This window comes from Chinchilla lanigera, unplaced genomic scaffold, assembly GCF_000276665.1.
Source record: "Chinchilla lanigera isolate Chin_1 unplaced genomic scaffold, ChiLan1.0 scaffold00115, whole genome shotgun sequence".
NCBI classification, from domain to species: Eukaryota; Metazoa; Chordata; class Mammalia; order Rodentia; family Chinchillidae; genus Chinchilla; species Chinchilla lanigera.
The window spans coordinates 3920351-3933139 of NW_004955516.1; the positions used below are offsets into that span (position 1 = coordinate 3920351).

Below are 12789 nucleotides of genomic sequence, written 5' to 3' on the forward strand. Positions count from 1 at the left end.
AACACAAACCAAACCTCAGGACCTTGCGCTTGCCAGGCAGCTGCTGTGCCACTGAGCTATATGCCTGGCTCAGAAAGCCCTTCCTTTTTCTGCTGATTTGTCCAATGTTAAGGATGCTGTGTTTTAAGATAGTGTATCGTCAATCCCATCAATAGCTTAAAAAAATACTGACTTTCCTCTCCTCAAAGATTCTGATTTAAGGCAGGTGGGATGTACACCTGTACTTCCACCGACTGCGGAGGCCAAAGCCAGAGGATTCGAAGTTTGAAGCCATCCTGGGAAGATGGTGAGAAGCCTGTCTCAAAATTAAATATAAAAGGTGCTGGGACCTGGGGCTGTAACTTAGTGGTAAAGCATTTACCGAGCATCGAATGGCCCTAGGTACCACCAAAAAAAATTATGATTTAGAATTTTATACTTATTTTTAGTATTGTAAAATTTATCTTCAGCACTATAATTGTAAGTCTCAAGTTTTTGTTGTTGTTGTCGTTGTTTTTGGTGCCAGGAATCGAACTCAGGACCTCGTGCTTGCCAGGCAGGTTCTTGTGCCGCTGAGCTATATTATATCTCTGGCCCTTGTTTTGTATTTGAGACAAGGTCTCGCTGTGTACTTTAGGGTGGCCTTGGGTTTACTTTATAGCACAGGCTGGTCTTGAACTTGTCAGGATCCTCCTGCCTCAGCCTCCCAGAGTGCTGGGATTACAGGCAGGTGCCACCACGCTCAGCTTAAGTCACAATTTTTGTTTGTAGTTACATTATTAATTTCTAATTATGTCAGTTTATGATCCATCATATAATTTGTTTTAAAATTTTCTTATTTTTAAAATTTTTCTATAAGTCTATCATGTGTAAAGGAGCCATCTTCTATATGTTATATAAGATTTATTATTTCATTGATTCAAAGACTAATCAGGGCAGACACTATTGATTTTAAAAATAACTTTTTAAAAGAATCAAGCTGTATTATGTACAGGTATCCACTCCCTGAGGTGATTGCAAACTGAATGTACTGCAAACATGTACAACTTCAAAAGAAAACAAATAACCAGAACCTAGCTTTTTTGTTCTGTTTTCAGTTTTTTTTAGACAGACTCTCACTGTATAGTCCAGGCTGGCCTTGAACTTCTGGCAATTCTCCTGCCTCAGCCTCCTGAGCGCTGGGATTACAGCCTGCACCATACAGATGCCTTAAAAAAGCTTTTTAAAAGAAGAATAAACACCATTAACTGGTTATAAATTTTTATTGTTCATTAACTGACCTTATAAGAGCATGTATTTATCTTTTCTATTTTAATCTTTCATCAGTTAAATCAGGGCCTTTTTTTTCATAAAATAGAGCCTAAACATTTTGTTTTACTTATTTATTTAGTTATTTACTACGGCTGTGAAACTAACCCAGGGCTTCCTGCGTGCTAGACAAAGTGCTGTATCACAGACCTATGTCTCCAGCCATTGTTTTTCTTTTTTGAGTCAGTATCTTGCTATGTTGCCAACAGTCTTCCTGCCTCAGCCTCCAGTACCTGGTATCCTAAATATATTATGGTTTTGATGTTGATCTTCTTATAAAATATCAAGCTTTACTGGTGTTTCATCTCTAGAAATTCAGCTATGGGTTTTTGACACCTAGCTGTTTGATTTTTGAGTCATGCTGTTTATGACTCACGCAGTGGTGACACCAACCTTCCCATATTTAAACATTGTGTGGGGTAGTCTGAGCGGTGAGGCTTTTGCTTTAGCATCATGGTTACCTTGCCTAGCCTGTGGAGCCCAACTTTCTATACACACAATTATGTTTTATGCCCCTGCTGCACCAGACAGTAATCATTTGATAACATTTAAAGGGAAAATTAGGAAGCCAAATTAACATCCGTCTCTTCAAGCTATACAGTGTGAAGCAGGTAACTTAATTGACATGAAAGTAGGATTAACTCTTTCCCTGGAAAGCTTATTTGCACTGTACACTAAGTTAGAACTACTTGCCCATCAAAATGCAGTTCCTGCTGCTTTGAGGTTCTTTATGCCTTCACTGTGAAGAGATTTTTTTTTTTTTTTTCTTTTTTTTTTCTTTTTGAGATGGTCTCGCTATACAGCTCAGGTTGGCCTTGAGCTCACTTTGTAGCCCAGGCTGGTCTCGAACTCGCAGCAGTCCTCCTGCCTCAGTCTCCCGAGTGCTGGGATTACAAGTGTGTGCCACCACACCTGGGTGTAAAGAGATTTTTGAGTTTAGAAATATAAACATTTAAGAATTTCCCTTTATAGTTAATTAATTTCATTTTTTATATCCTCTAAGCTAAGATACCAACACCAAATTCCTCAGGGATCGGGCAGATAACCTTGTATAATACCACCTGCCCTATGGAAACCTGTGGGGGAACCAGAGGTTACACACCTTGCCAGGTGACATGTACATCTCATTGTCAGCAACCCTGCAGCCAGTGAAGTCTTCTAGGACCTTGTTTATCCAGACTTTTCTTGACTTACAAATGACAGCAAAACCTTTTCTCCTAAGTATATTTCTGCGAGTTTTTATTTCTATTTCATTTTAGGTTTCTTTCTTTCTTTCTTTTTTTTTTTTTTTTCGTGGATTCTGATTCATCCATTTCAGCTATGATTAGGACATGGATCTTTCTGAGATTGCTTTTAGTGTCTTCAGTATCTTTTGCTTCACATTCTACTTTGCCACATTTTAGAATTTCCTTTTTTTTTTTCCTCTATCTTTGTTTCCATCATTTTTTGACTTGCTTCATGTCTTTTATGTTGGAGTTTTGCAGTCCTGTATTCTCATGGGACTAAAACGAAATAACCAGTCGGTCCCTTTTCTGGATATATTGAAGCTCAGCCTAAAATAAAACCCCCTTTTTCTCCTTTTATTTCCACTTAGTATCTTTTCTTCTTTTAATGCATCATTTAATTGGCAAATATTTTATTATGTGCATGACAATTGTCAACTGACCTATGCCAGTTTAGTCATTCACAAATGTATATTAGCACTTGACACATTTTGGTGTGTAAGAAATTTTCTTTTCATACATTCCTCCTTAATGATTGCAATGAAAAAAGGCCTCAAATTGAAAACTCCCTATGTTGAAAGCTTAATTAAGCTCCAGGTCTGTCTCTCTCTCTCTCCTTCCTTCCTTCCTTCCTTCACCCCTCCCTCCCTCCCTCCCTCCCTCCCTCTCTCTCTCTCTCTCTCTCTCTCTCTCTCTCTTTCTTTCTTTCTTTCTGACAGGGTCTCAGTATGTAGCTCAGGCTTGCATCAAACTCCCAGTGATCTTCCTGCCTCAGCCTCCCGAATGCAGGGGTTACAGGCATGTACTGCCATACCACCGTGCCCAGCTAGGTCTTTGTTCTTTTTTCATGTTCGAACACCTGCTCCCACTTATTTTTTTATTGAGATGTAATTCACATAACCTAAAATTCACTATTTGATTGATTGAGTCATTAATTGACGTACTAGGGATTGAACCCAGGGTCTTCACACTGAACTACATCCCCAGCTGCCACCTCCCACCTTTAAATTTACGTTTTAAAAATTTGACATAAGGTTTCACTAATTTGCCCAGGCTGGAGTGAAACTTGGAATCTTCCTGCCTCAGCCTTCTAGAGTGCCGGGATTCCAGGTGTGTGCCACCATGCCTGGCTAAAATTCACCATTTTAAAATGTCCAACGCAATTCACTGTCTAACATTTTTCTTGTAATTGAGGTAAATTTCACGTAGTGTAAAGTTAGCAATTCACCATTTTAAAGTGAGCAGCTCAGTGACATTTAGCATATTCATAATATTGTACAACTACTACTTTTATCTAGTTGCCAAAACATTTTAGAAGAAATTGTAATACCCCGTACCCATCTGACCGCATATTACTTAAAATGCTTGTTCCATAAAAATTTAACTGTTGCTGTGGTTTAACTGGGAAATGTTCCTTCAAAGTCTCACATGTTCCTGTGGTTTAGGGGGCTCTGGGAAGGTGATTGGCTCCTGAGGTCTTTGATTTCATCATTGGTCCAATCCGTTGATGAGACCCTAATTTGCTGGCATAGTGGAAGGTAATGGACGCCTAGCAGGTTAGGACTAGTTGAAGGGCGCGGGTCATGGCGGTGTGACCAGGGGACTGTATCTTGGCCCTACCCCTTTTCTCCATGGCTGTTCCCTTCTCACTCCTTTCTGGCCCTCTTAATGAGTGGCTTTCCTCTGCCAGGCTCCTCTGCCATGATGTCTTTTCCTTGCCACAGGACTGACAGTAATGAAACCAGCCAACTGTGGGCCGAAACTTGAAACCATGAGCCCAGATAAAGCTTTCCGCCTGAAAGTTGCTTTATGTCAGATACAGTGTTTTGTCACAGCAAGGAAAACCTTCCAGCTAAACCCCGAGTGAGACCGATGATTTTCTCAAGAAAGCCGCTGAACGTAGGGCTGTTTTGGTGGAGAAGTCTAAGGTGCTGTTTGAAGGGCGTAGATTCCTGGGCTCTCTAGATTCTTAGAAGCTGTTACTATGAGAACGGTGCCTTGTCATTCTCAGAAACTGATCGGTGCATTTTGGATTCCGTAATTTCACTAAGACTGATTTCTAGCATCATTTTTTTGGTTTTGTTTTTTTGAGTCAGAATCTTGCTGTGTAGTCCAGGCTGACTTTGAACTCACTGTGTAGCCCAGGCTGGCCTCGAACTTGCAGTCCTCCTGCCTGAGCCTTCTGAGTGCTGGGATTGTAGGCATGCGCCACCACACCCAGGTGTAATATCTTTTTTTTTTTTTTTTTTTTGTAATTAACAAAAGTTTTTTGTGTCTACTGTTTTTTTAGAAATACATGCTTCTGATAAAAATTTGCTAAACACTCCTGGAATGTATATTGGGTAACTGACTACTCTAGAAGGTAGATTGGTATGCATAATGTCCCTTTTGAATAATCCTTGAGTTACATCATCTTTATAATTAAGTTTTTTAATTGGTACATTTTAGATACACATAATGATCACTTTCATCATAGGGAATTTGTATGTGTGTGTGATCTATCTTGCTTTTTTTTCCCATTCCCTTCCACTTCTTCAACCCAGAATTAACTTTTGCAACTTCTATTATAAGAATTGATGAAAATTGAGAGGCAAAGTGAAGATTTCAATGGATCTCAAGCAATCTGTGCCCTAGGTCAAGCTGGAAATGGTAGCACAAATACACCTTTCTCACACTTATCCTCAATTACCATGTCCTACTTAGTGTATGAGCAGATTGCCTTGTGGAGAGTGATTCCAGAGGTTAAATATTACTTTTATACCACGTGGCACCTTAACACAAAGACTATTAGAACTGGTTTTTAGGAAGAGGAGACAGTCCCTTGCTTCAGCATAGGGGGTGGGGAAAGGACTTGTGTTTTTCTTGCAGAGAGGCAGTTTTCCAGTGTGGTTAAGGGAATTTCAAGGAGTGTTTTGACTGATTTTTACCAGAATAGTTTTTAGATTCCACCCTCCCCCGCCCCCCCCAATGTAAGACGGGTCTGGCTTTCTGAAGTTCCCAGAGAAGTGTACGATGGAGTCTGTATGCTTTAGAAAAATCACAGATTTGCTTCTTTAGATTGCCTCATGGCAAACAAACTATAGGATGGAGAATTAGGATAATTTTATCTCAGAACCAAGTAGCTTTGTGTTGTTATTAATGGGAACCAATAACAAAACTTACAGGCATTGTGTGAGAAAGACTATTCTGTTTCTCTACCCATGTATTTAGAATTCCACTGTAAAATTCCACAGACACAGTTTATGGTAGGGCTGAATGATGGGTTTATTGCTTGAATATCATTTCCTTGTTCTAACCAGACAGTGATGAAAGCGTAAAATAATGTTTATGTACTGTAACTTAGATTGTGTATCTGTCTGCGTAGCTGATGTGTAAAATGTGTCCTAGGAAAAAAATCCCCCCCAATTTTTTTTCTTCATAGTAATAAAAAAATAGATGAGCAGTAGCTTTATTGATTTTAAATTGGTTGTATTTTATTTTCATAGTTTCTAATTATTACTCGAACAGGTATTATGCTTTGATGCCTATGTGGAAGATGAAATGATCGAAAAACGCCAAGAAATATATAGAATAAGATACTATAAAATCTACTTCTACCCAGAAGATGACACGATCGAAGTAAATGAACCAGAAGTGGAAAACAGTGGGCTGCCTCAAGGTAACTATTTAAAGCAGCTTTCTGGTTATTTAACTTTAACTCTTGCCATTATGTACTATCTTTCTTTAGCTTTTTGGTTTTTTTTTTTTTTGTCTTTTTGAGACAGGGTCTTGCTATGCAGTTCAGGCTGACACTCGAACTTGCAACGATCCTCTTGCCTCAGCCTCCTGAGTGTTGGGATTAGAGGTGTGTGCCACTGTGCCCAGCTCTTTAGCTTTAGAAAAGGCCCTGTACCAGTTCTTAGGTATCTAACTTGTTGTCAGTGGCAAATATGGTGCTGGTGTGTAGTTAATGTTAGTGACTCATCAACTTCCTATAGCGCACACCGCAGTATTGGCCATTTCTGTCACTTCTCTGAGGCTGTGTGTCATTTCAAATGCCGCTGTAGTATGAACAGACTCTCCTGTGCCTTTTCCCTTGTCTTCAAACCTTTAGTCTCTTGCCGTGGCTAACTGGCTTCCTTCACAGCACTCTCGGGAGAATCACGTGATTCTTTTCCACTGCCACTTCCAGACTGGTATTCTTTCTTTTTTTCTTGCATTTCTTGTCTTTTGTTTCAGCTGTCTTCATGTCCTCCTCATACCTGGTAACTGGCATCATTTATGGTGATTAACAGAACCTCAGTGGTGTCTCAGCAGAGTCCTTGTTCCTGTGTCCAGTGTATGCCGGGCATCTACCTGTACTGTGCTGCAGCCCGTTAAGAATTAGCTCTGTGGCCACCAGAGAACCCAACCCTAGGCTGCATTATTAGATTGTGGAGATCAAGGGAGGGAACTGGGCCTGAACTCTGGATGCTGTCAGGGAACAGTGAGTGTAAGGGTTCTCTGAAAACTGTCATGTGTGTGACTAAAGAGTGAAAAAGGATATTTGTGTATAATGTAATGCAAGACTCAAATGTGCCTGAAAATGTCTTCAGGTGTTTAAGGGAGTGTCAGAGAGGGGGGAGTGACCTTACTTACTGTATCCTGGTGGGTGGTGTCTAGGGATCGGAATTCAGGTCATGTTTAGCTTTGTAGCAAGAGCTGCCAGAAGCTGCGGTGGGTGGTCTTGCACGGAGGGGGAGGTGGGTTCTGTTGTCGGTTTGAGGAGTGGGGTCCTTCATTTGTTCATTGGTCTAAATGGATGCCCGGAGGGGCCGGTGATACAGCTTAGCTGCACAGTGCTTGCAAGGTCCTGAGTTTGATTCCTGGTACCAAAACAACAACACCAAAACCACACAGCCGAAGAAATGGATGCCCCTGGGATGTGGTTGAGATGTTCTTCACTGATAGCTTGGTAGAGGCATTGGAGAGGAGCTGAGCATTTGGTAGTTGGTCTAAGTGACCTTCCAGAGTCCTTTGTTTCCGAAGGAGCCGTAATTCTTGGGTGAGATTTTTTTTTTTCTTATGTTTTGCAATGTTGTCGCCTCCGATATCACAGGCTCGGAAATTGCCTTCTCTGAGTACAATTTCCACTCGCTTTTGCTTTCCCCATTTGCTCATACCCACTGAGCATTGCTGTTCGTCGCTCTCCCAGCAAAACATCCTCAACTTAGCTATGTCTTTTTGTCCCCCTTATACCATCCTAAGCTGTGCTACTCTCATCGCTTTGCTGGCGCAGTGGAGTAGCTGTCTACTACGGTCTCCCTGCTTCCACTTCTGTTCCTCCTACAGTTTGTTCTCTATGTGGCAACCATGGTGTTGTCTGAGTTGTTACTTGATGCAGTGGTCGCCTCCAAGAAGCATTCATGCAGGTTCTCCCAGAAGCCACAGAACACAAGGCCCATGGGCCAAATTAAATCACATGATTCACAGGTTAGATTAAAATAATTGAGAACACAGCAACAGTTGGGGGATGTAGCTCGGTGTGGAGCACATGCTTAGCATGTGCATGGCCCTGGATACATCCCCAGCACGGGGTGGGGGTGGGAGGACACAAAACCAAGCAAAACTACACACTAAGAGGCAAGGGGAGAGACAGAACGGGTTTCCACACTTTGGACCAAATTCAAGTGGGTGGAAGGACCACACTCCTGAATCTTGGCCAGTGGGCCTCTCTCTCTGTTTCACCAGCCTTAACTTTGAAGAATGTGGTTTGGAGCCCAAATTGAGGGTCAAACAAAGAGAACCACAGACAGAAAGGACCCTGGGCCAAGGGAACACGCTTGCTATATTGGAGAGCTGCAGGGATAAGTGTGCCTGGCCACAGCTGTAGTTCGCCAGTGAGCCTGCTGAATAGTCATGGATTTTGTTTGTATTTCTTGGACAGAGGGTGTATGGGGCCAGAATGGGTGTTGCCAATGAGTGGCCGAATTCAGGCCTCATAAATATTGAGTTCTCATGAATATTTAGTGCCCCTTGTATAGTGTGTCATGAATATTTAGAGCCCAGGTGCCTCATGTATATTTAATGCCTACTGAGAATTCATTATCTCTTGGTCCTTCTAGCCCTTCCTTTTGATGTTTAACATACACATATCCTGCTCACTATCTCTTATTTAATATATCTTTATGGTTTTCCGCTTATGCTGAATAAAATTTTTGCTTACTAACCACTCACTTAGGCCTGATGCCTCCTTAGTTATATACCACAATGAGGGTGGACCAGGGAAATTTGGGGAACAGGGGCCCCAGAGAGAAAGAAACGTTGCTATTCTTCCTTATTCAGTATGCACAGGGACTTCCCTCAGTGCTCACGAGCTGAAGTTTTTCTTACGGTTTCTCTTCATTGTGCCTGGTGCTTGGGGTGATCACCTTGTAACCAGTCAGCATTGCTAAGAAGCATTTGGTTTTTTTTTTTTTTTTTTGGTCTTTTTGAGACAGGGTCTTGCTGTGGAGTTCAGACTGGCCTTGAGCTCACTTTGTTACCCAGGCTGGTCTCTAGCTCACAACGATCCTCCTGCCTCAGCCTCCCGAGTGCTGGGATTACAGGCGTGCGCCACCTCACCCGGCTAGCATTTGGTGAATACCTGCTCTGTGCCATGATCTGTGCTGGGCTTTGAGAAAATGAATAAGAGGACTAGCACCCATCATATCCCTCTGTTCTGGGGTTTATAGGCTAGCAGGTTGGAGAGGACAGGGAGCACAGTTAATAGGGAGTTTTACAGGTTTTTGGGGCTAGAAATGCTGAGTTTACAAATGAGTACGTAATGGTAGGAATACAAAGCAGGGGAAGCCTTTAAGAGACATTTGGTTGGCAGAATTGATGGTTCTTATGCAGTAATTAAATATAGAGAGGAAGGAAAAAGACCGTCCCTTAATGACTATCTGAAGTTGATACTGCCCTTGCCAGCTTCACTGAAAAAGGAAACAGGCTTAGGAAGGTGATTTGCACCATCTGAATTTGGTTTATGTTCTTGGGATTGAATCTAGGGTCTTGTGCATGCTAGGCAATCACTTTAGCCCTGAACCACACCCCAGTCCCATTTGAAGCTTAACTGATTGCTCAAAGGTCTCTGTTCGAGGGGATGGTGATAGGTTTGTAAAGCCCAGGAGTTGAGAACATGAAACAGGGTTGGGATTTGTCACTGTGTGTGTGTGTATGTGTGTGTGTGTGAGAGATGAAGCCTTTGAATGAGTGTTGGGACATCTGTATGCCAGGCAGGTGGAATCTTGGGATGTGTTTTCAGGAAAAACATCGAGGCTAGAGTTACAGAATGGGAATCATGGGTGCCCAAATCATGATCACAATCAGAATGTTCTGCTGAGTGGGGGAAAAACCACTGTTGAGACTTCGCAAATGCAACAGCAAGCAGAAACACTGAAACGACACCCAGGATTTAGAGGCAGATTTATTTATGTGAATGGGCACTGATCGGTATTATTCCCGGAATATTGGGGCCTAATCTCTGGTGATCTAGGGCTTATATGGGATAAGCCAGTAGAGAGTACAGAGGCGGACTGGCTCGTCAACTGGGGATTGGTTTATGCAGTGTGCATTATAGCGATCAGCTGTGCATCATGGTGACCAGCCATATCTAAGAGACAGAAGCAACCAGAACTGGAACAGGAACTATTACCTGGACAGCTAAGAAAGTGAAGTATACTTGCCTGTTGGGGGCATTTTCTGCTACGTTTCTTTGTCTCTTTTAGTTTCTCCAGCAAATCTTTGCTGGGCATTTTACTTGTGATCTTCTGAGATAAGGCCAAGGTAGAGTTTAGGCCTGTCTGTTCTGTAACATTACTCTGGCAGGGCAGTGAGGGAGTTAGTCTGATCTAGGAGCATGTACAGTGTGTCTTGGACACTTGTACAAGTGTTTGATTGTTTTATTCTCCTGGGGCAATTGTCCATACAGTTTAAGGCAAAGCAAGCAAACAAACAAAAAAACCCAACAACAAAAAACACAACTAGAAGTGGTAGGAAAGCAAGGACTAGGGTAAGCAGAATCTAAGTAATTAACAAAAACCACAGCTAGCAGTGGGGCCAGGGAAGCAAGGACTCAGGTAAACAGCCTGAGAAGATACAAAAATCAAGGGGAATAGTTATGTAGTATTCCTGTGAATGATGTCCTCAGGTTTCAGTTGTGTGTGCATTGTCTCTTCAGAGTGAACCTCAGAGGAGTTGTCCAGGCAAATTTTTCAGTGAATCTAAGGCTGCGTTTATCAAATTTGTAGAGGTAGTTAATCTGTACCTGAGGTATATGTGTGTGCAGGAATGTCTACAGATATAGCTGGTCTTTTAACTGGTTACAAGCTGTGTGTAGTTTTTATTTAATCTAGTTTTTGAATTACCTCTGCTACAAATGCAGGCCTGTTGTTGCTGCCAATGATAAAGGGCAGGCCATATCTAGGGATTATTTTTTTATGGCAGGACCCTACAGACTTTTGTTGTCCTTTCAGAACGGGTAGGGAATGGCAGGTCAGGGCTGGTGACACAGACACTGAAGCCTGAGCTGGCTCCAGGGGTGCAGGTGCCAGTGCATTGGCTTAAGCTTGCAGAACAAATGTGAGAGCAGGTCGGGCTCTGATCTTCCAGGAATACTGTTTTTTTTTCAGTTGGATACCCAGAGGGGGCTTAGGCCTTTGGACTGGATTATTTTGCCTTGTTGGTGACAGGTTTCCAAACAGGAACAGGATGCAGTTTGCTGTGCCAGTCATCCCTGCAGGAGAGTTTTGGCCAAAATAGTTTTGTCCATAGCATATCTAGCCTGTTGGACTTTATTTCTAACAGAGCTATTTCCATCTGTAAACAGGATGTGCTCAGCATCTGTCAGGGCGTCCTTTTTCAGAACAGTTCATCCCAGTATAGCATTTGGTACCTGAACAGTTAGGTCTTGGTCTAAGGTAAGCTTGTCAGCTTTCTTGATCAGAAGGACAGTGACTGTTAGAGCACAGAATCAAAGCTGGGAGGCAGCCCTTAGTGATCGGAGGGCAATTGCAGCAACATTGGCAGCTTGGAGATCTTGAACTGGCTTTACACACAAGAGAGCTGTACTGTTTGATGCAGGTGGGGGTTGCTTTGGGACAGAGCTTGCTTACCAAAGGGGCATGATTGATAGCAAGCACCAGGGGTGAGTCCTTTGTCCATACCTCTGGAAATGAGTCTCTCAAAAATTCAGGGTTATGATGATTATCATACATTTCAGGCTATTGAAGGCACTATTCTTTCTCTTGGGGTACAGTCAGGGTGAATATCAAATCCAGGGCAGTGGACCTGAGTGTAAGGGAGGCTGGTCACTTCCCAGGAGAGGTATAGGGCACTCAAGCATGTACAGGAATTGTCTTTGATAAAGTGTCCATCAATCTCACAGGATCTGCTTTGGCAGAATTTCTTTTCAATGGGGTCTCCACTGGGTAACATCAGTAACTTTAGACATGTTTATTGGCTTCTTGCCTCCCTCTTTGAGGTCTGCCAGGAGAGCAGTGCAGTACTGATGTAAGCCTTAATGGCCCTCTGTTGCATTACAGTTCCAGTTTGGATGTGCTCGGGGGAGGACTGTGTTCACCCAAGTGTCAGGTTAAATCACGGTGGTGAGGACTTTTGACTTTACCATGGCTTGGTCCCCAGCTAAAATATGGCGGTGTTCTTTAGCATTAAACAAGAGTCAAAAGGAGGTACTAACAGTAGAGCAGGAGGCTGTGGTGCAGCAGACAGAATTGGTGTGGTGGCTGGCTGAGCAGCTTGGTGTTGATGAATGTAAGGAGGAGGCAGGTCAGACTCAGGTCTTGGGCAGAAAAGGATAAAGTGTTTCTGGCTTGGGCTGAATCTGACAGCCTCTCAGATGGCCTTGTGGGTTTGCTTCAATGACTAGGATGGCTTTGTTGTTCAGGACACAGTTGCAAAGCCAAGATGGGAGAGTTTTTAATCCCTTATGGCAACTGAGTCCAAGTGAGCTGACCTTTTATCTAAGGATTTTCCCAGTTGAAGGGGCTTATGGGAGCAACTTGCATAAGAAGAGAGAAGCCATCGTTTCTGTGTTATTGACAGCATGGAGATCTTGCTCAAGGTGATGAACAGTCTGTCAGGGTGATGGGTGGCTGGATGCCTGTTTGTATTTTCTGTGACATCTGATATCAATGGGGGTGAAGGTAAGGCAGCATGATTAATGTCCAGGCCCAGAGGTGAGTCTTTAGTTTATACCTCTGGGAGGAGTGTTCTCAGAACTATTACTTGGGCAGCTAACAAACTGAAGTATACTGGCTGG

At 42.6% G+C, this 12789-nt stretch overlaps 1 protein-coding gene across 1 annotated transcript in view; it reads left to right on the forward strand.

Annotated features, from left to right (window-relative positions):
- Nucleotides 1-12789, forward strand: part of Efhc2 (EF-hand domain (C-terminal) containing 2) — a 168508-nt gene that overhangs the window by 52809 nt on the left and 102910 nt on the right. The window contains exon 3 of the mRNA XM_005408997.1: nt 6018-6168. Within this exon, the coding sequence (XP_005409054.1) occupies nt 6018-6168 (151 nt within the window). The remainder of the gene's footprint in view (nt 1-6017; nt 6169-12789) is intronic.